The 27,458-nt window shown below is 46.9% G+C and overlaps 1 protein-coding gene across 1 annotated transcript in view; it reads left to right on the forward strand.

Annotated features, from left to right (window-relative positions):
* The window catches only part of Edem1 (ER degradation enhancing alpha-mannosidase like protein 1), a 31,383-nt gene extending 18,153 nt beyond the window's left edge, over positions 1 to 13,230 (forward strand). The window contains exons 7-12 of the mRNA XM_042679746.1: positions 1,755 to 1,875; positions 2,321 to 2,491; positions 4,524 to 4,597; positions 5,966 to 6,062; positions 7,125 to 7,328; positions 9,409 to 13,230. Of these exons, the coding sequence (XP_042535680.1) occupies positions 1,755 to 1,875; positions 2,321 to 2,491; positions 4,524 to 4,597; positions 5,966 to 6,062; positions 7,125 to 7,328; positions 9,409 to 9,498 (757 nt within the window). The 3' untranslated portion in view covers positions 9,499 to 13,230. The remainder of the gene's footprint in view (positions 1 to 1,754; positions 1,876 to 2,320; positions 2,492 to 4,523; positions 4,598 to 5,965; positions 6,063 to 7,124; positions 7,329 to 9,408) is intronic.
* Positions 13,231 to 27,458: the final 14,228 nt, after the last annotated feature.

Genomic DNA, 27,458 nt, shown 5'->3' on the forward strand with positions numbered 1-27,458 from the left:
CTTTGCCTTCCCCTTCCTGTCTCTGTTAGCTATTTGTCAGTCATCTGGGCCTGAGACCCTGTACTAGGTGCCCTTAACTACCAAAGCCAATGGCTTTAAAAAATAATAATAGAAACAAGAACACCACCCAATAGGGTTCTGGGGGGCCATGAATCTGAGAGCAACTGAGCTGACGTTCTGGTTCAGACTCTTTCTTGTTGTTGTTGTTATTGTTGGTCGTGGAGTTTGAACTCTGAGCCTGGGCGCTGTCCTTGAGCTCTTCAGCTCAAGGTGAGCGCTCTACCATTTGAGTTTTATGGTAGTTTATTGGCAATAAGCGTCGCACAGACTTTCTTGCCGGGGTTGGCTTTGGACCATGATCCTCAGATGTCAGCCTCGTGAGTAGCTAGGATTACAGGCCTGAGCCATTGGTGCCCGGCTGGTTCAGACTCTTGCACAAAGTCTGCCATCAAGCTATTGGTCAGGGCTGTAGCCATGTCAGGGCTTGAGACACCATCAGACCCCTCCAGGCTCACCGTGGCGGCTGGGGCTGTGTGTATCTTTGTCTGTGGAGAGGTAACCCATGGCAGCTGGACAGAGAAAATGGTAATTTGTAGACTTAGTCTGTGAAGGCTGTGCCAACCTTTCACCAAACTATTGGTCACCGGATACGTTACGATATACAGGCATGTGCCTATCAGCAGGTAGAGGTAATCCAACCATATTAGAGATTGATACCAGAGAGGAGAAAACACTCCTGTTCTTAACTGCAGACTTAGCTGCAGGTAGAGTTGTATGTGACAGGACCATTTTTGAGTTAGTTTTCTTCTTGGATTGGTGTTTATATTTGGCAGACGAGGACGGTTCTGTTTGTGCCCCTCTGAATTTGTTTAAAATACATCATTGGCCTCTCTCAGACATCAGCGGAGGGAGCATGCGTGAGCTATCCAGAGCCACTTGAAGCTACCATGGCTTCTGCCCTACAGCCACGCCGCCTCCCTCAGGTGTTTCTCAGGTGTCCATGTAGCTCATGGTTGTTGCCGTAATAGCTGCTGAGTGTCCTGCTTCACAAGATTGTTGTGGACCCATTTCTCCAGTAGTCATTATGGGAGCCACTTGTGTGAGTGCTATACTTAACGTAGGCGAGTGAGTGTTCAGCCAGAGGTGAATCATTTTGTTTTTCAGAGATCCAAACTAGTTTGGGTAATGAGCCCTGTGGACCTCCAGGCCAGGGAACAGACTTTGTTTGTGTAGAAGGAACTAGCTTTCCACACTCAGGTCAGATCCAAGGTAGGCCATACTCTGTATGAACTATCACATGCCAGGGTTTTCTTTTTGTTGTTGTTTGTTGAGGGTGTTGAACTCAGGGACTCGCACTCCTTTGCTTTCTTGTGCACTCTACTACTGGAGTCACAGCATTTTGCTGGAATCCCATGGACCTCTTTGTCTGGATTGGCGTCTCACGGTGGTCCTCTGCGTGTCGGCCTCCTGAGGAGCTGCGATTCTAGTGTGAACTTCCAATGTCTGGCCACTGCAGTCTTCTTGCACTTGATTGTTCAAGTGCTTTCTGAAGAATGCAATGAAATCTGAATGTTAGAAGAATTGAGCGCAGAATTCTTATTTTGTGCGTCTTGAGGCAGTCTTCACAGTTGAAAGAAGGCATTAGGAAAGAAGTTAGTTGATTAGTTGTTCCTTTTTAAATGAGTGTGTCTGTGAGTGCTAGAGGATCATGAGCCTCCCCTTCCCGGTTGCACATACGCTGCTTGCCCTTGTAGACGGGAAGCCTGTAACGAAGGAGAAGGAGACCCCCCGCTCTACGTCAACGTGAACATGTTCAGCGGGCAGCTTATGAACACCTGGATTGACTCCCTGCAGGCCTTCTTCCCTGGACTGCAGGTATCGTGCTCTGCTCAGAACAAGCGATCACTGGAAAGGAATGTCCCACCTTACCCCACCCACCTTCTTCTTTAGCTTCTGATCAGCCTGCTTATGAAGTCAGTCCTTAGAGTATTGGACAGGGCACCACTAAATAAGTACCAAAGCATGCCTGAGAACGAGCTGCGTCAGGCATTTGTATAATTCATGTCCGTTGAGGCGTCGTTGGACTGTTTCTGTGCAGGTCACAGCCGTGTGGACATGGTGGGCAGATACAGAGGGCGGACACATCTGTGTGTCTGAGTGGTCCGCTTTGGGATTGGTTTTGTCTCTGGCTGTATGTGTAGGTTAGTGTGTGTGGATTGGATGGGAAAGAGAGGAGAGGTGGGCCCAAGATCATTGTGTGATTTCTCATTGCTCTGAAACCAATGACGAGGCCTCATGATGCCCTGTGTCCTTGCCTCAGGTTCTCATAGGAGATGTGGAAGATGCCATCTGCCTCCATGCCTTTTATTATGCCATATGGAAACGGTACGGGGCCCTCCCTGAGCGGTATAACTGGCAGCTGCAGGCCCCCGATGTTCTCTTCTACCCTCTGCGACCGGAGTTAGTGGAATCCACGTATCTCCTCTACCAGGTACTAGAGTTTAGGAAACATTAGTATATTGTCTCATGGTGATCTGAGAGACTGGCCTCCTGTCTGCAGACGTGGTTTTATTCATGGTTCCACAGGACAGAGAAAGCATCTGTGGCCGATTTTTTTTTTGTTTTTTGTTATGCCAGTCCTGGGGCTCAAACTCTGGGTCTGCATGCTGTCCCTGACCTGTGCTCAAGGAAAATGCTCTTATCACTTAAACCACTTCTGGCTTTTTGTGGCTAATTGGAGATAAGAGTCTCCCAGACTTTCCTGCCCAGGCTGGCTTTGAACCATGATCCTCAGATCTCAGCCTCCTTAATAGCTAGGATTATAGGCGTGAGCTACCAGTGCCTGGCAAGCCAAATGTTTTCAATGTCACGTTTTGCAAAGAATCCTGTCCTACTCTAAGATTCACCACATTTTAAATACTTAGGAAGATTTCATTCTCATTGCGTTCCAAATCTTTTTGACCCAAGAGCCCTTTTTGAGATGCAGTTCCGTACCAATGTGTTATGGAACCCTGATCTATATGATAGCTGTTCAGACAAAAAAATATTGTTTCTTGTTTGTAGTCGAAGGCATCTGGGATTCAGCTGAATGCCTATTTTTGTTTAATATTAAAAAAAAATATATAGTGTTCATATTTTATGCAATTACTTTACTGCCAGAGGGAATGTTCTTTAACTGTGAAATGTTTTCTCCGACAGCTGAAGATAAAGATGTACATGCTGTTCATGTATACACACTGGGGTCCTCTCCTATTCACAAGAAACTGAGGCAAAGCTCTTAGTTTTCCAAGAAGCTAGCCTTCAGTGCAGTTCAGTAGGCCTGCCAGTAATCTGCAGTGAGCAAGCCTAAGACCCTGATGCTTACAAAGTCTGGGAATAGGATTACTATACTGGTGTAACTTTATTCAACTATTTTGCTTAACTACTTAGTCATTGCCACTAGCTTCTAGATGAAAAACAAAGGGGGGGGGGGGAGATCCTGTGAAACTTTTTTTTTTTTTTTTTTGTCAGTCGTAGGGCTTGAACTCTGGGCCTGGGCGCTGTCCCTCAGCTCTTCAGCTCAAGGCAAGCGCTCTACCAATCCTGTGAAACTTTTAATAGTCCTTATGCCTAAAGCAACGCCCTTGTGGATTTTACATGACTTCCATAAACAGAAAGGCGATCTTTTCCTCCGCCCTTTTGAGCCCAGCCTGGCATGAAGCTGTGCAGGATGGCTAGCCTGCTGCCACCTGGCTTCTCTGTGGCTTAATCCTCGTGTGTGTGTGTGTGTGTGTGTGTGTGTGTGTGTGTGTGTGTGTGTGTGTGTGTGTGTGTGTGTGTGTGTGTGTGTGTGTGTGTCTTTTACCTCTTTCCTATTTGCAACTTCTTATGCATGCTATTTTCTTCTGATCTAGAGCCGTCTTTTGCTTTACAGATTTTCCCTCTGAAGTCATGCCTAGGCTGATTGTTTGCTTTTGCTGCTGCAGGTCAGCAATAGATGTGAATTAAATATGACCCCCAACAGAGCATCTGAGAGCCCGCCACAGAGGAGAATGCGCCCCGTGGACTGATTTTTCTGGGGCGAATAGACAGGAACGTGTGGAGGCTTCCTTTAAATAACTGTCTTCTAGCACACTCCTGCTCCCCTGCGCCTCTCTTCATAGTGCGCCAGTTGGCGCGAGACAAGGTCTTAGACCCTTGTGCCCAAATCTGAAAATGTCTAGCTAGAAATTGGATTCGATGTCAGATGTGGTCCTGTCGGGGTGGGCATTATTATTTCACTTGTAACACGGTGTGGGCATCAGAAGAGCCAAAGCAGAGCGCTGTTCTACTCTGGAATAGATTTCCTCACCCTAGTTGAGTTTAAACCAGTTACAGATACATTTGGTCCTGTGTGACAGAAAGAACGCCATCGCCCTTTAACCTTTGACCCATCACAATGAAGTAAGGCCCGCCCTGTTCCTCCCATCCTTGGCTGGTGACTTGTCTCCTGTGGAGTCACGGTGGTATCTGATGATGGTCACGCTCTCTCTTGTTCTTTCCAGGCCACCAAGAATCCCTTCTACCTCCACGTCGGGAAGGACATTCTTCAGAGTCTGGAGAAATACACGAAAGTCAAGTCAGTCTTCTGCGTTTCCCTTCCTTCCTTTTGCTTTTCTAGCCACTTGCGCCGTATTTCAAGTTGTGTGTTTGTGTGTGTGTGTGTGTGTGTGTGTGCGCGCGTGCGAATATCCCAGTTTGCCTTTGAAATTTGTAGAAGAGATTATTCACATTAATTTTCTTTTTTTGTATTTAAATTTATTTTTATGGTGAAGGTGAAGTACAGAGGGGTTACAGTTACATAGGTCAGGTAATAAGTGTGTTTCTTTATGATCAGTGTCATCTCTTCCCTTGTTTTCTGCTAGTTTTTTTCCCTTCCAACTCTTCTCTCCCACAAGTCGTGTAGTTAATTTTCAGTCACGTGAGTTTTCTATAACAATCGTTCATCTTTTGGTATGGCAGAATCTGTCCTTTACAATGGGAATTACGTTTTTTTCTTTGTCCCCTCCCCCACTTTTTTTTTTTCTGTAAAGTTTTAGCAGACTATATTCTTTTTTAGTAATTCATTTCCCCATGTTATGTAAATTGTACACTAAAACATTTACGGAATACAGAAAACATGAAAATGTAATGTGTTATGCTTGTGGTTCTCACCTACAGAGATATAACCATAGTTAGCATTTAACTCTATCTGTCTTTTAAATATGTTTATGTGCATGTTGTGTGTACACATCCATATATGTACTATGCATACATATTATATATCTGAATTTTGTGGCCTGCATTTTAGAGATTTTTACCTTCCAGGAATTCATGTTTTTCTTAGAAGATACTAAAATTTATGATCCCCAGATAATAAGTCAGTTCTGCAGATATGGAAATTAATAGTTTTAAATCAATCCTAGATTTATTGCCAGTCATTTCCTTGATGCGATGTCATGCTTATGGCAAATACCCTTCGCTTCCCTCCTACCCTCTCTAGCCTGGAACTAACCCGATGAGGAAACAGCCAAACCGCTTTTAAAAGTAAATTTAGCCAGGCACCGGTGGCTCACACCTGTCATCCTAGCTACTCAGGAGGCTGAGATCTCAGGATCACAGTTCAAAGCCAGCCCGGGCAGGAAAGTCTATGAGACTCTTATCTCTAATGAACCACCAGAAAAGTGGAAGTGGCACTGTGGCTCAGGTGGCAGAGCGCTCACCTTGAGCTGAAGAGCTGAGGAACAGCGTCCAGGCCTGGAATTCAAGCCTCATGACTGACAAAATAAATAAATAAATAAATTTGTAAACTATCCAGATTGGAAAAGGAATAGCCCTTCCATATCATATGCTTCATTTATGACATGGGTTTGGAAGATGTGGCTGGTTCTTCCGTTACCAGAGTCCTGGCGCTCCTGGCATTAATGGACCAGAGGACTGGGCAGGACTCACTGCTGTTATTTCGTAGATGCGGGTACGCCACACTGCATCACGTCATAGACAAGTCCAAAGAGGACCGCATGGAGAGCTTCTTTCTCAGTGAGACCTGCAAATACTTGTATCTGGTACGTGTGCTGCAAAGTGAACTGTTGGGACCTTTTACATTCCCTGCTGACAAAGCACTGACAGGACAAAAGGACGTGATTGCTGACATTATCTTTATAGTTCGAGCCTCCTGGTGGAGTTGTTTATCAAGTAAACAGCAAATGAACTTCTGATTACGAATTGTTCAGGTGCTGGGAACGACCAACCCATGGGTGACGCAGTCTGAAAACGGAAGAGTCTAGAAATCAGGCATAGGTTTTAAAAACACACAAACTTCCAGAGCAGTATATGGCTAGGATTGTCCTATTTTATGCTTAATTGTTGTTTGTCTCTTACTGTGCCTGGCTGACATATTAAACTCTCACAGAATGTATAGTAGAAAGGTGTAGCATGTGTTGTTCTGTAGGATCTGTGGTTTTAGGCCTTCTTCGGTTTTCCGTGGATATAGTCAGGCTACTTTATTCTTGTATCCAGCATTTGTCAGAAGGAACTTGCCTTCTGCCCACTGCCTTCCCCCAATGGGGCTAGGATGCGTGCATTGTCCTCCTTCCATGCCTGCCACGTCCCTCTTAAGAGCCAGGCCTGTGTGCCACTGCGGTCCCATGCAAGAACTGTTGGCAAAATCCTCTGGCCAGCGCCTCCTGTTTGGGACGTGGGTGTGTGTGAGGTGACCTGACCGGTTTTAGGAAGGTGTTTGGGAATCTTCCAGGGAGCTTTTGTAACCTTCCTGTCCTTGGGTTTCTAAATCTCCTGGTCTGGGTCAGGTGTAGGGATTGGAGATATGGCCCTGGGAGTTTACAGAAACAGATGATCCTGTATTGCAATTCAAGGGTCAGGAGCCAGGGTTATTTATTCATCCATACTTTTCACCTGCTTTTGCCATCTGGGCATCTGGGACACTTCTCTATGAGCTAGCTCCAGATATTCTGTGGTCAACAACAGCCCTCCCTCCACCCCCTCCCCGCCTCTATTCTGGGGATTCAACCCGTGGCCCAGCACATGCTAGACAAGTGCTCTGCCACTGGGACGATCCCCCGGTCCCAGTTATATCTCTGTTTTTCTTGTCCCCTTCTTCCATCCAGCTGTTTGACGAGGAGAATCCAGTCCACAAGTCTGGAACGAGATACATGTTTACCACGGAAGGCCACATCATATCTGTGGACAAGCACCTTCGGGAACTGCCCTGGAAGGAGTTCTTCTCTGAAGACAGAGGGCAAGACCATGAGGGAAAGTCTGTGCCCAGGCCCAAGTCTCACGAGGTGAAAGTCATCAACTCCAGCTCCAACGTGAGTTGTTGTTTTCTGTTTTTTTTCTAGCATTGGTATTCATGGGGACCAGGAAGCAGCGCCATCATCAGAGTCTTGGAGGGGGAGCACTGGCTAGGCCCTGGGACTACACAGCAAGGGAGCCAGCCAGCAAGGTTAACACTTGGCCCTTTCTGCTTCCTCTTCCTGGTCTGCTGCTGGCACTTGGCTGCCAGGGTTGCGATGATGTAATCCGGCAGATCACCTTCCTGAGGGCCGGAGAGGTGGAGTATAGCAGAGAGTGGACCCGGAGGGGCCGCAGAATCACCCGCTGGAGGAGCAGGAGGCACAGTCACGTGGAGATGAGATGAGATCACCGCCCAGAGCGCAGCGGCCATCCTGTCTCAGTTTACATAGGGCTTCAGCATGCGTGGACGATCCTGCCTGCCGTGCAGCAGGGAAGATGTGGAAATCCATTTCCCCAGGCAGCTGGGTCGGGCCGGACAGGTGGCCATGGCTGGGAAGTGGGCCCTGGGTTGTGGAGCTCTCCAGTCTTGCCCCACAGTGCCTTGGCCGTCACCGCTTTTCTCAGGACTCAGCTTTCCCTGTCAGGTCTGCTGCTGCACGTCCCACCCCATCGCCGGTTAGAGGCCCTCTCTCTGTGCTTCTCCTTTAGTGGGAGTCCTGAGCCACACCGAAGGCTAGAGCATAGACGGACCCCAGATTTCTACTTGGCCATGGCTGATTGATAGGGGGAACATGGTGCCCTTGGGAAGGGAAGGGGAAGAGGAGGAGGGGAAACTGTCACTGCATTGGCAACACTCATGGAATGTTTACCCTGTGCCGGGTTCTGCTCTGAATCCTGTCTACTTCTCACAACAGCCCTGAGGGAGGCATTTACGATCTCATCTTACCGGGGAATACCGGGTGGCACTGAGGTTTCAGTCACAGTGGAGCCAGGATTTGGACCCAGGATTAACCTTTGACCTGCCACAGTCACTAACAGCTAGGACCTGATTGGGAGACGGCCCTTTAAAGGGATGGAGAGCCTGGGTATGGGTGGCCCAGAGTGGGAGGGAATCCCCGATGAGCAGGTCCTCTGAGGCTGTGACCCAGGCCCTAATGAACAGCAAGAGTGTGACTGTGGAGGACAAGAAGACCTCACCTGGAGAAGATGTTGCTGAAGTTCTGGCAGTGTTCAGGATATCTCCGATGGATGTCTCACAGCCTCCTTGGATCTCGCCACCTCTCTACCTAGAAAGCGTGGACCTTGGACCTCAGCAGCGGTCCTCATTCAGGAGCGATTTTTGCTCTTCTGTGGATGCTGGACAGTAGTGTCTGGAGATAGGTAGGGTTGCCACCCTGTGGACTTGAGTGCAAGTTGAGAGGTCAAGCGCATTGCTCAGCCGGCCATCCTGCTGTACACAGAATCTCAAAAGGTCACTTCTGCCTAGGTTGATAAACCCGGACCAGCTCATCCAACCACGTTTCTGGAGAGATCACAGTTCTGGGGCTTGAACTCAGGGCCTGGGCACTGTCCCTGAATTTTTGCTCAAGGCTAGCACTCTACCATTTGAGCTACAGCGCCACTTCTGGCCTTTTCTGTTTATATGTGGTACTAAGGATTTGAACCCAGGGCTTCATGCATACTAGGCAAGTGTTCTACCACTAAGCCATATTCCCAGCCCAACATGTAGGTTCTTATTTTAATTTTAGTTTTAATTTTTTTTGGTCGGTCCTGGGGCTCAAACTCTGGGCATGAACGCTACCCTGAGCTCCTTTTACTCAAGGCTAGTGCTCTTCCACTTAAGCTATAGTGATACTTCTGGCTCTTTCTGTGATTAATTGGAGATAAGAATCTCACAGACTTCCTGGGCTGGCTTTGACCCACTTTCCTCAATCTCAGCTTCTTCCTGAGTAGCTAGGATTACAGGCATGAGCCATTTGGTGCCCTGCTGATTTTAATTATTGTTATCTTTTTAGGTCTGAGACCAGAACTCGAACTCAGTACCTGCCATTTTCACTCATTGGCTAGTGCCTTACCAACTGAGCCATGCCTCCAACCCTGTCATGTAGATTTCTTTCATTGCAAATTCACGTTTTCCCTCTCTTGTCTTTCTAGTGCAATCGCGTTCCGGATGAGAGGAGATACTTTCTGCCCTTGAAGAGCGTCTATATGCGTCAGATCGACCAGATGGTTGGCTTGATATGATCCGCTTGTCCCTGCTTCATCTTCCACCAGACCTAACCAAGTAAACCCTGACCATCCAGTGTGCAGTGGAGGGATGGGCGTCTCACTGCACGGCACCGTGTGGAAGTTCTGTCTAATCCATCACCCACAGCTGGTTCATGTGGTTCATTCTTGCACACTTCAGTGTTTCCCTTCTGTTCAATAAATGCCCTATTTTTTCTTAGTAATATCACTAGAAATGAGAAGATACATGAAAACTGGCTGACACACTGACACAATTCTGTTGTTAAGCACATCTGCCCAGCTTCCTGTTTGGAATTCAGAAGTCTCTACTGCACCACTACTGGCCATTCTGCGGTATTGCTACCTCTTTGTTAGGGAATAGGAAATGAGATTCCTATCCACACGCCCAAGGGGCACTTGACTCCTACTTACTGCACTAAAAACGGCACCCTTTCTGCTCCTACAGCATCGTTAGGTTCTCCTTAGATGTGCAGCTGTGATTTTTTTTTTAGATCACGTGGGGAGAAAATCATGCAGTTGTTTTATATGCCTTCAACTCATCTGCCCAGTGTTAGAACCATTTGCTTGTGAATATGGGTGGAAGTAGAATTCTGACCAATGGTCTTTTCAGTTGTTATGTCGTGGTATATGTCAGCGGTTAGCCAACAGTTCTGTGGGATTGTGTTTTGCATTCATTTCACACATGAAAATTACCTGCAGAACTCCGGTAGTTCCAGAACCAGGTGCCTTCTAGGGGAGAAAAAAACAAAACCCTAGGTTGTCTAAGCGTCCATCTTTCTCTTTTTCCTAGCCGAGGATTCTAGATTCTTCCTTCTTAGCGTTTTGTTTTTGTTGCCTGTGTTTAGTGCCAAATCGCATAATCAGGGAGAAAGAAGGGATCAGATGACTTTCTGATGTCCTCGAGCCATTTCTCTGTGCACCAGGCCTCGCTTAGTGCCTTACACAGGTTTTGGTTTTGGCCGTTGGTTGCCACAGGTCTTGCCGTGGTTGCAGGTGCTTTGTATTGCCCTTGAGTGGGACCAGCAATGAAAGGAGGATGGGGTGGGTGTGAGGAAGATTTTGGGAATTAGTTGGTCCACCTTTGCCTTTCATCCTCTTCTTTTAGCCACCTAGGGGGAAGAAGCTGGGTTTCGTTTCGTTGCTGTTACCTTAGTCAGAACACACCCTGAGGCTCCTCCGAGGTGGGGCTGGGTCTGCTCGGAGCCTGGCCTGGTGCACTTACCTGGCAGGAAGGTGTCTGACTGAAGGGTGGGTAGCAGTCTTGGTGAGCACCAGCCCCTGGCATCCGCTTTCGTGTATTTCTGCAGGTTTCTTTTCAGTCCTCTTAAAACTACAAAGAACCCCACCTAAGCCATTTGCATTTTCCATCCACAGGGAGAAATTTTATTCCTTCTTGAAAATTTTAAGTGTTACTGTTTGGAAAATTGGTGTATCCTTTAGTTCTTCCACATTTTTAGAAAGGGGATTTTCAGTAGGAAATGTATTATCTTTCCAACATTTACTATGCAATTTGGTAGAAAAAAAAATCAAGCGCTTCCTGTTTTGCTCTTGTTTTCAGAAGCATTGTTCTGTTGATCATCAGTGTCTTGTCTACTGAATAGAGAGCTTGGAGGATTTCTGTCTATTAGATGTTTTCATCAATCCAGTAGAATCGTGAGCCACTTACACATGACCATGCATCTCGGACGTTGGCACCTTTTCTCCAGGCAAGCTGAGGTGCAACTTCGAGTGACCCACTGGGGACTGGGGGCCATCTGGGGGAAGGACATGAGTGCCTCAGGCCTTTGTCTTGTCTGTCTGTCTGTCTGTCTGTCATCACGCCTGTAGCTTCCGTGGCAGCACCTGCTTCTCACCCGGGCCCCTTCACCTGACTCTCGAGCCAGCTCAGCCATTGCTTCCTCTTCGTGCTCTTGGAATAGGGCTCTGTGCCTGGCCACACTCTCCTCACCCATGTCATCCTCGCATCTCAGGGCTACAGGCAGGGGTGCCACCTGTCCTGTTCACTTCCGGGTACTGGACTTAGAGTTGCTGAGGGTGAGGGTGAGCGATGAGTTCTAGTCATCCTGGACAATGGGCTTCTAGGGTCACCCAGGCTAACGTTTGATGTTTTGTAAACTCAGTGTTTTGTGGGACCAGATGCTCAAGTACCGTTGAGGACCAGGCTCCGCCCCCCTCTGTCCCCCCCCCCCCCCCCCCACCATTGCCAAAAAGAAAAAAGGCTCTTTGAGCCAGATGCAAAGCTGACTTGTTTCCACTTTGCAAGTCAGACCGGCAGGAACTGTGCTGCGTCTCTGTGCCTCTTGCTGGATCTTCCATTCTGGGTTGTGAACTCTCTGCCAGGGAAGGGCAGAGCGGGAGGGGTGCTCAGAGAATTTTCCCTCATTCTGTGCTGTGTCCCAGGAGTTTGGAGTTTGGGCCCAGCATCCTCCTTGGTGGAGGCCAGGAGGCCGAGCTACCCATCCGCTCCCATGAGGACCTGTGTCTGTTGTCAACCTGTGTCTGTTGTGAATGGGGTTTGTGAAACTGCTGTACAAAGTTAGGCTGCAGAGTGGCCTGGGCCTGGGCCCGGCTGGGACAGGGGCTGCTGTTCTCTGCGGTAGCCAGTGAGGAAAAGCAGGCTGGCCAAGCCCTGGCCGTGGGGAACACTTCCTTCCCAGCTCTTCTCCTGGTGCACAAAGAAGTACTGATGATGTCCTGAGCCTTATTATTATTATTACTTGTCCTGCATCATAGACAGCATGTGACGCTGCTCTTGTCTTCTATGTATTTTAAGGAAATCACGCCTTGGTGGTATGTGTGTGTGTGTGTGTGCACGCCGGTGAGCGTTAGCATAGCCCATCCGTACCAGGCTTGGTAAGGACAATCACACAACCCCGGGCCGTCCATTCCCTCATTCCCCTTCCCTCTTGTCGCCTGAAAAAGAGAAACATCTGCACAGCTATCTCCTTAGCTCAGTTGAATGAACTGATTGCCAAGTGTGATTTTTCCCTTTGGGATGTTGAAGCCTTGGCCTCCAAGCTTCCTTTCCTGCCGAGGCTTCTCATGGGCTGAGTTCACGCTGAGCGAGGGGTTAGGACGAGGGCAGAAACATTACCCCGGGCCGAGAGTGGCCCAGCCAAGGACTTGACAAAGGGGTCCTCCTCTTTGCTTCCCTGTTCCTGACACCCTGCTCTTGCTAGAGTCTCTCCCCTGCAGGGCAGGGGAGGGGGGCGGGCTAGGCCGTGGGTCCCCAGCTTTGTGGGGCTGAAGGTTAAATGCTGTCACTCAGATTTGGGTGTGAATCTGGTAAAAATGGTCTAGTGCCTGTGGAACCCCCTCATGGCTTCTCCCCTGCTGTCCGAGAGGCGGAGGAATCATATTTTTAAAGGTATTTTGTTGTAGTGTTAAGTAGCAGAACACAAAGCTACATTTTTATTTATTATACACAGAGAAGAATAAATCTGTTTTTTTTTTTTTTTTTTTACAAAAGATCTAAAGTTGGAGACTGCGAAAACATGCTGAAATAAACAACTGCTTCTCTCTGTAATGTGCAATATGCTTTGCAAACCTAGAGGATATTTTATGTTGAATCTGTAAATAAGAAATGTATTTAAATTAAAAGGGAACTTTTCTTTTTGTAGAAGGACCAAATGTTCTTTTATAAATGTACTAAGGAATATCTTGCTCTTTGAAATTTATTAGGATTTTTATGAATAATTTTTATTAAAGAAAAAATTTTTGGACTTGTCATTGCGTTTCTTCTTTCCATATTCCTACGTACGCATCATGTGTGAGACGGGGGGGGGGGGGGGGGGGGGGGGATCTGTGAAGTCACATGCTAAGCCTCCCTGTGGAATTGTGCTTCCGTTTTGTGTGTCTCAGGTAGGGTGAGACCCTGTGTCAGGGCCAGCCCCAGCCCATGGCCGTCTCTCCCTCTGCATTCACATGCTTCTTCCTGGCCTCCTCATGTGTTGCCAATAACCTGAGCATGTCTGCCTTCTAGAACTGGTTCTTACCTTGCCTTGGGTTACCCAGCTGATGCCACCTCAGCTTGTGGAGGTTCAGAGGGGCTGTGGCACCCTGCCAGCAATGTGGGGAGCACTGGCTCCGGGGAGGGGTGAGGGAGTTTGTGGAGGACTAGCTGCCCTCCCAGCACCGCTTCCCGCCTTCCTGACGAGGCCCTGGCGGGGAGCTGGTCTTGGCCTTGGGGCTGCTCTGTGAACCAGGTTTGGGTCCTCAGTGGTTCTGATGGGTTTGTTTAAAGACTGTAGTGCGCGGGGTGGAGGAGCCTTGGGACGAGAGGCGTTTTGCTGATGTGAAGACACTGCTGGTGCAGGTGTGCTGGGTCTGTCTTGTGACTGTGCCGTGGGTTTGGCAAAGTCAAGGTGACCTGGTACAGGAAGGGTGCAGGTGAAGGCCATGGACCACGGGCTTCCCCGCCAGGCCTCTCCTCAGTGCCATGAGCACGGGTGCCACAGGCCCGCCATTGGGAGTCTCTGGGTTGAGAGCAGGGACTCGTGGCCATAGTGTGCGTGGCACAATCTTACCCCGGCGTTGACCTGTCCAGGTGACTTGGTTATAAGTGATTTATTCTTGCTGTTTAGTCAGGGCTACACTCATCTCCCAGGCTAGTCTTGAACATCTGAGCTCGTGACCCTCGCTGCCAGGACTCCAGGTCCTATGCTACAGACCTAGTTGTGACGCCATTTTACGGCCCCCTTTTCTGCCTTCCTTAGGGTGTCTGTGAGAACTGTAGGAGATTCGTCCACCTGAAGCACTTAAGCCAGTACTCAGCAGGCAGAAGGTTCTGTTCGCTCCCTGTGATCAGAGCGGATTTGCTTTCCCCAGTCGGCCCTCGCATTTGGCAATGGGGACTCAGGAGGAGGGGTTTGAGGGAGAACTGGCCACGGACAGGCCTGGAAGGGAGCCTGGTCTTGGTCCTCCATGTGTGGTGGGGGTCACGCTTCCCAGGGATGACCATGCCTCAACCCCCCCAGGTTCCTGAGAGGAGCTAGCGGCTTTGCAGCAGCGTGCGCCAGGGTAAGTGGGGGCAGGTGGAGGGCAGTGTGCTGCTGCGCACCCCCTCACACAGACCGCGGGCAGAGGGCTAAGGGTGACCCCTGTACCATAGTCGCAGGTGGGCGTCAGGCACGGGCTGCTTGCACGCCACACCAGCCCAACTCCGTCTCACCCAACTCCGTCTGTCTACAATGGAAAGCACTAGAAGGAAAGCAACCTTGAGCCCAGTTAGTACTTGAGCCCATTTGAACCCATGGCCTCAAGCTCTTTTATGTACCATTGTGAGTAATTCGACTCTAGTTCCAGGATGGAGGGCAGGAAGCAAACACCCGCCCCAGCGTGCAGGCAGGTGAGGTTGCTCCTGCACCAAGGTCCCCAGAGCCTCAGGAAGCAAAGACTCTAGAAGCCACCCAGAATGCCTCTCTCCTCCAACCTAGTGACCTCTGGGTCAGGAAGGAGGCTGTGTCTGGACCTTCTTCACGGAAAGCCCACTTGGGGGCATGGTCCCCAAACCCTGCCACCCCAAAGGGGAGTCTCTTACTGTGGGGTACCCTGAAGAAACTCCGCTTGGAGGAGACAAGGCTGGCTGGCTGCTTTTCAGTGAGTGAATCAAAATTTTTTTTTTTTTTTTGGGTCCGGTTGTGGGGCCTGAACTCTGGGCCTGGGCGCTGTCCCTCAGCTCTTCAGCTCAAGGCTAGCACTCTACCACTTGAGCCACAGCGCCACTTCCGTCTTTTTTCTTTTTGCTTATGTGGTGCTGGGGAATCGAACCCAGGGCCTCATGCATGCAAGGCAAATGCTCTACCACTGAGCCACCTTTCCAGCTCTGAGTGAATCAAATTTTTAAAGCAAATGGCCCAATTATTTGAAAAACTTAACTGCTAAAAAAAGAGGGGGGTGGGTTTAAGAAAGGGAATCTCTAATTCTAGCTACACAGGAAGCTGAGATCTGAGGATCACGGTTCGAAGCCCACCCCAGGCAGGAACTGTGTGACTCTTATCTCCAATGAACCACCAAAACAGCCAGAAGTAGAGCTGTGGCTCAAGTGGTAGAGTACCAGCCTTGTATGAAAAAGTTATGTCCTGTGTTCAAGCCCCAGTACCCCAGTACTGGCACATACCCACAAAAGCAACCCAAACTAAACTCATTGCATACAGACACAATCACATCTGTGAAATGCCAAAGAAACCCAAAGGATGATTACCAAAAGTTAGCTTAGGGATGTAGGAATTAGAATTGGTTGCCTTGGTATTGAATTCATTTAAAAATAACATTTAATTACTTATTTCAGTCTCCTGCATGATGTTTCTATCTGCCATGCACTATTTAGGCTTCTGGGTAAACATGGAAACCAAACTCAAGTCCCAGCCCTGAGTGAGCTGTCAGACTGCACCCCCAAACAATACAGATGAGACTGAAGTACACCCAGGCAGTACTGATATAAACAAAGTCAGACAGTACCCTCAAACAACACTGATGTGATGAAATCACAGGCACCCCTGAACAATACAGATGTGAGCAAAGTCAGGCTGTACCCCCAAATAATACAGATGTGAAGGATATCTAGTATTAGGTTATGAAATCTATTAGAAGTCAGTGGATCATGCCTGTGATCTTAGCTACTCAGGTAGTTGAGATCCGAGGACTGAGATTTGAAGCTAGCCTGGGCAGGAAAGTCTGAGACTCTTATCTCCAATGAACCAGCAAAAGGCTGGAATTGGAGGCATGCTCAAGTGGTAGAGGACCAGCCTTGAGTGAAAAAACTAAGTGAGAGCCTGAGGCCTTGAATTCAAGCCCTGGTCCTGGCACACGCGCATGTGTGTGGGTGCGTACACACACACATACACACACCAAACAACAAAAAAACTTGTAAATACTGCTTGCTTCCACAAGAGACCACTATTGCTTCATTTTTACTCATGGTGCCTTTATTTAAAAAAAATGCAGTTCAAACAATCCAGTGGTATAAAAAGAAAAAACAATAACAACCAAACACCAAAGCAAACAGCATTACATGCCTTAAACGCGATGGGAAAATGTAATGATTTCCTGTTGTGTTGGGATCTTGTGCTGCTGATGGAGATATGGAAGGCAGCAGCAGCCAAGGAGACACTGAGTCCCTATGGGGTTCAGATTCCGCATCGAATACTCCAGAATCATTGTGGTTTGGAATTCTCATTTTCCAGAGAGAACAACTGAGCTTCGTGGGTGGTAACTCCCACCCCCAGGGTGAGCACAGGACAGGAGCACGTGGATCTGTGCCCTGGCTGGTGTCCTGCCTACCTACCCCCTTGCTCTGTGTTTGAGTGTGTAGCTTCATTGCGAACTTGAGTTTAGTTCGGTGTGAACTGGGGAAGATTCCTAGCTCCAGATAAAGCCTGGGGGGCTCTGTCCCCAGGCTCACCGGATGTTGTACAATCGGGAATTTGCTGAGCCAGACTAAGTCCTTCCTTCCACCAGGAGCTTCTCCCTTCTTCTCTGGGGCTCCTGCTGGTGGCTGCACTGGATTTAGTTTCTTTGATCCTATTTGGGCAGCCAGAAGACAGGATTTGGGGTCAACACTGTGTGTTCAAATCTGGATTCTTTTTCTTTCCCCTTCTTCCTCCTCTTCCGCTTTGTTTTGAGATACTCTTACTGGAATCCAGGCCAACCTCAAACTTGTGATCTTTCCTCACCTCCTGCATGCTGGGATTACGGTCATGCACCACCGCACCTGGTACACCACCATACCTTGTTTTTTTCTCATTAGCTGGGAGAGAATCTGCAAGGCACCTACTATAGTTCTTGGCCCAGAGCAGGTATTGAGTCGGAGGTGAGTGGATCCTAGAAAATAGTAAGTGATCAAGCTGATTTCTTCCACTTTAGCCCAAAGGCGCTTACATTGTGTGTGTTAAAAAAATGTGTGCCTTCAAGGACAAAAAAAGTAAGTATGTGAGTTCCTAATGTCAGAATGAATTGCTGTTTTATTTTTTCTGTCCTTAGCATCCAGATGGCTTCATGCACAAGCATGTAGAAGAGAGAGAGACATTTTCCCTTTTCTCAACAAAGCATTATTATACATTGAATTTGTGGCATTGATGACATCCATTGTCTCATTCCTGTGTTTCCTGGTGCTGGCTTGAGAGATGCCTAGTAAGGTACTCATAGAGATCTCCTCTCACTCCAGTTGTATACCAAGATGACACTTTTTTGGGGGACAACAATCCTTTGTTAGAATTACAACCCCCCCTCCAACAAAACAACAACAACAACAAAACTCTCAGTCATTCTGATTGCTCTACATTGCACATTAAAAAAACATGTCTCCTGCGTGTCATACATTAAAAAAAAACCCTCCACACACCCACATCCAGCAACTGCAAAACAGATTTCAATAAGGAAAGAAGAAGCATTTCCTCAGGCCCGAAACTCAGTGATGTGGCTTTAATGATGTGCAGAACGGGGGTGGAGGTCAGTGAGCCGGGCTCTCAGTGTTCGCCATGTATAAATGAGCTTCTGGCCAGAGCGGGAGGGAGTCTCTCCTTCAGCTGAATGGTTCCTCGCAGGTGGCTTCTAGACACGCAGTCTGGACTGACTTGTCTAGACTCAGCTTCTGCCTGAGTGACAGAAACAGTCCCTTCTCCCTCAGCTCTGTCGCCCAGCATCGTCATTGTATTTGGCCTTTTATTGGATAGTGCCTCTCAATCAGTGTCATCATATTGCTCCCCACCCATGGGACTTTTAAAGATTATCTTTTCTAATCCCTTTTCATGTCCTTCATTGATAAGGATGATTCTAGGGCTTGAACTCAGGGCCTTGCTTTCTTTTGCTTGGCTTTCCTACTCAAGACTGCTGCTGGAGCCTGGGGCAGGGTATACAGCCTGGATGTGTCTTCCCCTTGCTAACTGAGCTTGCCTTCTACTTCTTCTTATTACTTTTTGGTATCTGAGGTTAAGCATCAAAATTCTCACTCACTTGGTGAACCTCGTGGCCACCAGCTCTGACTGAGTCCGGCCTGGGGTCAATATATTTACTTACTACTGTGAAAGCCATGGGAGCAGCAGCTCTTGTTTCCTGAGCAGCAACCATGATCGTTCACACCTGAGTGTCTAATGCCAATTCTCCTAAGAACAATGGGCCGCTCTTCTGCTTCCCTCCCTCCTCTGTTCCAGTGGAGATGCTGGCCTTCTCCAGGTGCCGGCCATCAAACCTTCTAGCACCAGGTGTACACACTGCACAGCCAGCCCTTCCAACGGCGCCTGGAATCTCAGATATTTTTTGTCTTGTATTTTGACTGTGTTAGACTGTTTTTCCAATAAAGCAGAGCTGGAGACAGGGATTTAGATAGCTGTCATTTCGTTAAATATTGTTTATTGACGTACACTAATGATAAAAAGCAATGGGTTTCACTGTGACATTTGTTTTCCTTTTCTCTTGTGAGTGGGCTTGAGCTCAGAGTCAAACTTAGCTTAAGCTTTTCCCACTCGCAGCCACGCCTCCGCTTCTGGGTTTATTTTTTGGTTGGTTAATTAGAGATAAGAATCTCTGGCTAGGGGATTCTCCCTCCCCAGCTGACTTTAAACTACTCGCAGATCTCAGCCTCTGAGTTGCTAGGATTACAGGCGTGATCTACCGGACACTGGGCCTCTTTTGACTTTTTCCTACACGTATGTAATAAACTTCAATTATCTTCATCCATTTTCTTCTTGTCTCCCCTCTCCTGTTCCTGTTTCCTAATAGACATGTCTTTCTACGTCCATGTCTTTGCGTGTGCATTGTGTGTGCATGTGTGTGCGCATGCGTGTGTGTGCGTACGAGTTGATACTGGGGCCTGAATTTAGGGCCTTTGTGCTGTCCCTTAGCTTTTTCATGCCAGAGCCACAGCTCTATTTTTTTTCTTTTCTTTTTTGTTTTTTCCTAGGTAATTGAAGATAAAGAGTCTTCATAGGCTTTTCTGCCATGGCTGGTTTTGAATTATGATCCTCAAGTCTCAGCCTTCTGAGTAGCAGCTAGGATTACAGGCATGAGCCACAGGTGCCCATCTCTTTTATTTTTTTAACTCTAGATTATACATATGAGAGAAAGCATGTAATTTGAGTCCTTTTTTTCCTCTGTCTTGTTCTATGGATTAGACCCCAGGCCTTGCGTGTGCTAGGCAAACATATAGTACTGGCGTATGCCTCCAGCCCTTTGCTTTTTTAATTTTTACTCTTTGAATAGTAACTCTGCAATGTTTTGTTTTGTTATTTTCCTGGGGTTTGAACTCAGGGCTTCTTTTGCCCCTGATCTTCTTTTGCTCAAGGCTAGCACTCTACCACTTGAGCCACAGCGCCACTTCCGGCCTTTTCTGTTCATGTGGTACTGAGGAATCGAAACCAAGGTTTCATGCATGCTAGGCAAGCACTCTACCACTAAGCCACACTCCCAGCCAAAAGATCTTAGTTTTGTGTGTGTGTGTGTGTGTGTGTGTTTTGTCAGTTGTGGGGCTTGAACTCTAGGCCTGGGTGCTGTCCCTCAGCTCTTCAGCTCAAGGCTAGTGCTCTACCACTTGAGTCACAGTGCCACTTCTGGACTTTTCTGCTTATGTGGTGCTAAGGAATTGAACCCAGGGCCTCATGCATGTGAGACAAGCACTCTACCACTGAGCCACCTTCCCAGCCCTTTTCTATTTGAGACAAGGTCTTTCTACCACTTCCTTTGCTGGGGCAGGCTTTGAACTTGTGATCTGACCGCCTCTGTCTCTTGAGAAGCAGAGATGTGCAGGCTTGTGCTTCCATGCCCGCATGCTATGGTTTTTTTTTTTTCTGTGTCTGGCTTATTTTGCTTAATGGGATGATCATTCCATCCATTTTCCTGCAAATGACATGATTTTGTTCTTTATGGCTGAATCACATGCCGCTGGGTATACGTACGCCACATTTACTTTATCCATGTGTTGTGGATGGGTACCTAGGATAGTTTCAGAACTTGGTTATTGTGACTAGTGTTGTAATAAATGTGTGTGCAGGTGTGTCTGCTGTATGCTAGCGTGGATCTCTCCTGGTGTGGGATAGCTAGATCATATGGGAGATATAATTGTAGCATTTTGAGAACTCTGAAAGACTCATTTCTATAATGAATGAACTAGTTTATACCCGGCCCCCTTTACCTGCTTATTGTTTTTTGTTGTTTTTGTTTTGCTTGCTTGCTTGCTTCCTTCTCTCCCTTCTTCACTTTCCCTTCTTCCCTTCCTCCTTCCTTCCTTCTCTCTTTCTTTCCCTCTTTTTCTCTCCTTCACTCATTCTTTATTTTATTTTATTGTGCCTATTCTGAAACTTTGGGTCTGGACACTATCCCTGAGTGTTTGTGCTCAAGGTTAGTGTTCTACCATTTTGAGCAGTTAGGATTGCAGGCATGTGCCACTGATGTCTGGCTGTTCTTTGCTTTCTTGATGACAGTTGTTCTGCGGAATCTCATGGAATTTTGTATGCATTTCTCTGATGGTGAAGGATGTGGAAGACCTCTTTGTGTATTTACTGGCTGTATGCATTTCTTTTGAGAACTGTTGAATTCATTGCCTTATTTGTTCTTTTGGAGCATTTTTTTCAGTTATTTAGATTACGTATATTAAACCCCTTTCACATTTCCCCCATTTTGTGATTGTCTCTTCACCCTGGTGATTGTTTCCTTTGCTTGTTGTTTGGATATGGTCTTGTGCTTTTGCCCAGGACTGGCCTTGGACAATGATTTTCCTATCTTTCCTTCCCCCCTGGGATCATAGGTGTATACCAAACTTTTTGCCCTAGGCTGGCCTTGAACTTCGATACTGCCTGTATCTCGGACTCTTCAGTAGCTGAGATGACAGTGCTGAGGCCAACAAGCTCAAGAAAAAAACTGGCGTTGCTTATAAGGACTTCCACAGGGTGAGTATCTATTTGTGAATTTTTGTTACTTTCAATGAACAGAACATGGTGTCTGTGGTGGCATGGTTCTTTCAAGTTGAGACGGTGAAAGTTTATGACTTTGGTCTCACTGACCTTCTTTCTGGCCTGTTGCGTAGATTGCTTGTTGTAATTACACAAGATGCTTGGAACAAAAGGGGTGCTGTGTGATCTCCAGTGGATGGAGGCCTTTGACCAACAACAGCTCATGAGAAGCTCCATCTTGGAGCTGACCCTTTTCCAGTGGAGTCTTTACTGCCTGCAGTCTTATGGGACAAGACGAGCCTGGAGCCCCAGCCAAGCCCCCCCTCAGCTCCTGGTACTCGCACAGTGGCTGTGATACAGTCAACGGGATGCTAAGCAGCTGATGTTGTGGGTTATTAGTTAGATAGCAATTCATAGCTACAATATTCCGGGGCTTGAACATGGAGGCCAGAGCCTGTATGATTCCACTGTGAAACCTAATAGACTCGAGTAAACATTTCCAAAGGTCAGGAGCAACTACTTATGAATTTGATTTCTCATAAATGAATCATAACTTCTTTCCCTCATCTTCCTGTTTACTTACTATCCATTCTGACTTGCCTTCATTGTTTCCTGTGATGAGTAATGCTACCAGGATTTTTGTGTAGACGTTAGTCTCTACCAATGTGGATGTTCTAGGAGATTTTTTTTCTAGAAGTGAACATGTGAGAGCAGTCTTGTTATGATTCTTGGCACACATGTTGTCTGATTGCTCTTCAGAAGGTTTGTATCATGTCATAGTCTTTCGAACAGAATATGCTAATGCACTTAAGAAGTCCACTCTCGATTGAAAGCCTTCAGCTCTAGACCACTAAGATGGCTTTTATTTGTCTATGGATCCTGGAGTCTGACTCAGGGCATGGCATACCGTAGGGACTGTTAGTAATGGCTGGATGACGAAATGGTCTTTATAAATGCTAAGTGGAGTCCACAGAAAACACTGGCAGAAGTACTTGAGTAATGACCCCTGCTCCTCTTTGGTATATGACTTACCACTCTGAGCATCATCCCTACCCAGCCTCCTTAGTTCTGATGGGTCTGCTAACCAGGCTTGCCCTGATACCTCTGCCCAGGGGTGGAAATGGGTGATATGGGTGTTTTCTTGGGAGAGTTTGGAAGCAGGTATGCAAAGAGAGGCTGTTCCCTTCTGAATTCGAAAATAGGACTCAATGAGGCTGGAGATTGCCGGAGGATGAAGTTCTCAGTGTCACACAGGGACTCCTGTACTGGCCGTGTGAATGACTGTGGCCTGGGTGAAGAGCCTTGAGAGCCATTAACAGGTTTTTAAATCTAATTTTCATAAGTGGTCATGATTCACATCCAGCAAGAATTAATTAGATCATGAAAGCTGTTCGGGGCTAGGTAGTTTGAGTAGCTTGGATTAGGGGATTAAATGCTGGTGGGGAAGAGGAGGAGAGAAGGGAGAGAAAGAGGGGAGGAAGAAGGGGCAAGAAGAAAGAGAAGAGAGGGAGAAAGGAGAGAGATGAAGGAGAGGAAGAAGGGATAGAGGAGAGAGGAGAGAAAGAGGAGAGAGAGGAATAGAAGTAAGTGGCTAGATCTGGAAGGTGTGTAGGAAATAAAACTTGAAGAGTAGAAAAATTAAGTCACTAGACTAAACATCACAAATGGCTATTTAAGTCTGTGTCCTGGGATTTTATTATTTTATTTTATTTTTTCTGTGCTGGAGATTAAATCTAGGTCCTTGTCCCTACTAGGTAAGAGATCTACCACTGAACAATACCCCAAACCTGGATAGCTGTGATTGTTCCACATTTCTGCTATTGTAGAAAGTGCAGTTGCATTGAGCATAGTGGTATACACTTATATCCTAGCACTTGGGAGGTGGAGGTCAGAGGATCTCATGTTGGAGGCTGGCCTGGATTATATAGCAAGACCCTGTCTTAGGAATGGCTCAAGTAGTAGAGCACCTGCCTAGCAAGTACAAGTTCAACCCCTACGACTGTCAAAGAACAAAACCAGAGAGTACAGAGGGGCCATGCTAGTCCAAGAGCCAGGTCTCCTGAAATTCCGTGCCTTATGTATGGCTGCATTCCCTAGACATATTACCCTGATTAAAAGCTCTGAGTGTTGGGAAGGAGGGCAGAAACGAGCAAGCTTCACTTAGGGGCTCTTCCCTCAGCCCCAGACTATATCACAGGGTTGACAGAAGCTTTACTTTTCTGCCCCCCTTCACTGTAAGATAGCAAGCCAGCCACTGGAAGCAGCTGTCACTAGCAGCTTGTATGGATCTGATCATGGGTGGTGGTGGTGTGGTGTATCTGAGAAACCAGGCACTCATGCTCAGCTTCTGAAAATAATTGACATGCAGCCCACACACTTCATGGCTGGACCTGCCCATTTCTGAATTAGATAAAAGATGTCAGAAGAAGAATCAAGTTTCTTTGAGTGAGTATGTATTATCTGTAATGAAATGAAATGAGGATTGTAGCAAATACAACCCAATCTTCCATTTCTAATCTCAGAGCTTTCTTAACTTTAATCCCACAGGAATTAGCAGCAGGATCTGGTAGTATAATGAAGTGGGCTCATTTTTCACACTCATCCTCCCCTCCCCACCCCCCCCCACCTTCTTCCTCCCTCCCCCTCTCTGGGGACTGGTGGCATACAAAGAACAGTATAAATAAGAAACATTGGTTTAAATTTCCTGTGCTAATTTATTACTGATTTTTGAGGTGATTAAAAAAAATAATTATCCTATTATTTCTTTTCTTTTTTTTTTGGTCGGCCGTGGGTCTTGAACTCTGGGCCTGGGCGCTGTCCCTCAGCTCTTCAGCTCAAGGCGAGAGCTCTACCACTTGAGCCACAGTGCCACTTCTGGTTTTCTGGTGGTTTATTGGAGATAGGAATCTCATGGTCTCTCCTGCCCGGGCTGGCTTTGAACCAAGATCCTCAGATCTCAGCCTCCTGAGTAGCTAGGATTACAGGCGTGAGCCACCAGCTTGATCTACTTTACTTCAGTTCAGAGCCAGCCCAACAAATCCATGTCTTATGTCTATGCTCCCTGATCCCTTGCAGACATCACTAATCAATCACTGAAGACCTTGCTAATAATGACTTTGGATCTGGCCTTAGAATCCTTTTCTCTCTAGCAGTCTAAGCAGGAGGATGGGGGAGGTGTAGAGAATAGGTCAGAAAGTTAGTTGCTGTCTTTGTGTTAGGAACAGAAATGTTATCTGAAGTACAGAAAGATAATTGTTCACTTCTCAGAAATGCAATAGAAAAATTTCTTAGAATTTTCTACTGCTGGGAGTAGGAGGAGGACATTCTTATTCTTTTGGGGACCATTAAGAAGGGATATTTTATTCTGGTGAGCCAGGCGGTGAGTGGCTAAATGGTGGCAGTGGTATTTGTTGAGAAGAACAAAAATCAACAGCATGACAATGAAGGTATTTCTCAGCACTGTTATTAGGCCTTGCTTGGAAAGTTTATTTACTTACATTTTTATAACCAGAGTCCTACCGAAGAGACCTGGAGCTGGGCCCAAATGCATCCAAAAGAACCTTGGGTCTCACATCTGGTCCCACGCCAGTCGTTTTCTTGTGCATGCTTTAATGGATGTCCTACTCACACAAGAATAGAGTGGAGATGGAATGCAAGGAATCTAGGAAACAGGGAGACAAGGAACCAAGCATTACTGAATGAGCTGACAGATGAGCACAGTCTCATTCTGAGCCTGAACCCAATCGGGATCCACGAAAGTAGTCTTCAAGGGATAACAGGAATTATTGCTCAAAGGGGGTTGCGTGATCAGCCCTGCTTTGAAAACTCTGGGCTGAATAAAGAGAAACAAGCTTTTTACTTTATTTTTTTTTTAATCAGCAGGATCTTGCTTGTCCTCTTGAGTCTTGTGATTCTTCTAATGAGTGATGTAGTATGTAGTATGCATCATGCTATAAGCTTATCTGATCACAAGATTTTTTTTTTTTCCTGGTGATGATCTTGCAGCTAAAACTCAAATCCTGGGCATTGTCCCTGAACTTTTTTTTTTTTTTTTTTTTTACTCAAAGCTAGTGCTCTACCTCTTGAGCCACAGCTCCACTTCTGGCTTTTTTGGTGTTTAATTGGAGGTAAGAATCCCACAGACTTTCCTGCCTGGGCTGGTTTTGAACCATGATCCTCAGATCTTAGCCTCCTGAGTAGCTAGGATTACAGGTAGGAGCCATAGTAGCTAGCTTTTCTTTTTTCTTTTTTTTAATTCATAAAAAGTCTTATCATAGTGGTCTAAGGAAAACAATTTATGCTGGTGGAAACTCCTCCCTCTACCAATGATGAAAATGGAATTGCAAGGTTGTTAACTTGAGTTTCTCAATATCGTGTGGGACGGTGGTAGGGGGGGTGAGTCACCTGCGTCTGAAACAGACACACTCATGCCTTTCTACAGTATCAAAACACGTGGAATGGTAGGAAGTCTCCAAGTTTCTTGGCGTTAATTTGCTAAACACTACCAAGTTCAGTTGATAGCCACGAGTTCCCTTTCTCCATGAGAATTGCTCATCAGATCACGTCACCCTTCACAGAGTCATGATGGTTCAAGGGCTGCAGCTGGTGGCAGCCCATTTCTAGTGTCCATTTGAAGTAGGTTGCATGTCCTTGGCAGGAAACCATGAGCTCAGGCTGCAGTCTGACCACAGAGGTAGCGTTCCTCCTCAGATGCAGGTGTCCTGGTGACATAGTGATAGTACCGTGTGCAGGCCCCACCTCTGTCTTGGGGGGGGGGGATATTTGACAATAATTTATTTGATATGACACCAAAAGCACACAGAATAAAAGAGTGCAATATAAGATCGCGGCATAGAATTATGCAGTGTTGGCCACGTGCTGGTGGCTTGTGCCTGTAATCTTAGCTGCTCAGTAGGCTGAGATCTGAGGATCATGGTTTTCCATGGGAAGGGAGAAGAGGCACTGTCAACAGAGTGAACAGGTAATCCACTGAGTGAGAGAAAATCAGACACCTCAGAAGAGGCTTATACGCAGAACACACCTATTCTAAGTATTACAACTAAAGTCAAGCTGAAAAGTCAAAAGGTGGACAAATGGTTTCATAGCATTTTTACAAAATACACAAATAGCTAATACACATATGAAAGATGTTCAACATTATTAATTATTGGAAAATGCAAACCACATTGGAGTATTACATTATGAATGTCACGCTGGCCCTACTGAGGAGAAAAAGAAGCCCAAAAAACCCTCAGCGAGGCCTTGAGCTGAAGAGCTGAGGGACAGCACCCAGGCCCAGAGTTCAAGCCCCACGACCAACAAAACAAAAAACAAAAAACAAAAAAAACCCTCAGCGAGGTGCTGGGTGTTCATGTCTGTCATTCCTACGCCACTCAGCAGGCTGCCATCTAAGAGAAGTGGGAAAGTCCACAAGAGTCTTTTCTCCACTTAATCATTAAAAAGTACAACATGGAGGTATGGCTCACGTGGTAGAGCACTAGGCTTGAGCCAAAAAAGCTAAGGGACAGTGCCCAGGTCCTGAGTTCAAGCCCTAACAGGCACCCCACCCCCCACCAAAACACATGCAAAAAAAAAATCCCAAGCATTGGAAATGGAGAAATTGGAAACATACGGAGCTGCTGATGGATGTACAACGTATGGAACTGGGGGAATGCATGAGTGGAGCCACGCTCAGCTTCCACAGGGTCTGGTGCCTCCTTGGGGACTCGCCTAGCATCAAGTAAGTCACAGGCTGAACAGGAAAAAACATCCAGAGGTGGAGGTGTGGCTTGCGTGGTAGGGTGCCAACTGTGAACACACACACACACACACACACACACACACACACACACGCGCGTGCGCGTGGATTACATAGCTGGTTGCTGTGGAGAAGCTTATTGCCAGTTGTGTTTAGATCCCTGTGTGATCTGACGAAGGTTTCTCTGCTCATGCCTTCCCCCAGTCAAAAGCTGCTCACGAAAGAGACAAGGCGAAGTTTCTAGTAGTCCTTCCAAACTATAAATAAATAAATAAAGGCCATGCAGGCTGGGAGCCTGGCCTTGCAAATACGAGGCC

The sequence above is a fragment of the Dipodomys spectabilis genome, unplaced genomic scaffold (genome assembly GCF_019054845.1).
Source record: "Dipodomys spectabilis isolate Male_0828 unplaced genomic scaffold, ASM1905484v1 ptg000054l, whole genome shotgun sequence".
Classification (NCBI taxonomy): domain Eukaryota; kingdom Metazoa; phylum Chordata; class Mammalia; order Rodentia; family Heteromyidae; genus Dipodomys; species Dipodomys spectabilis.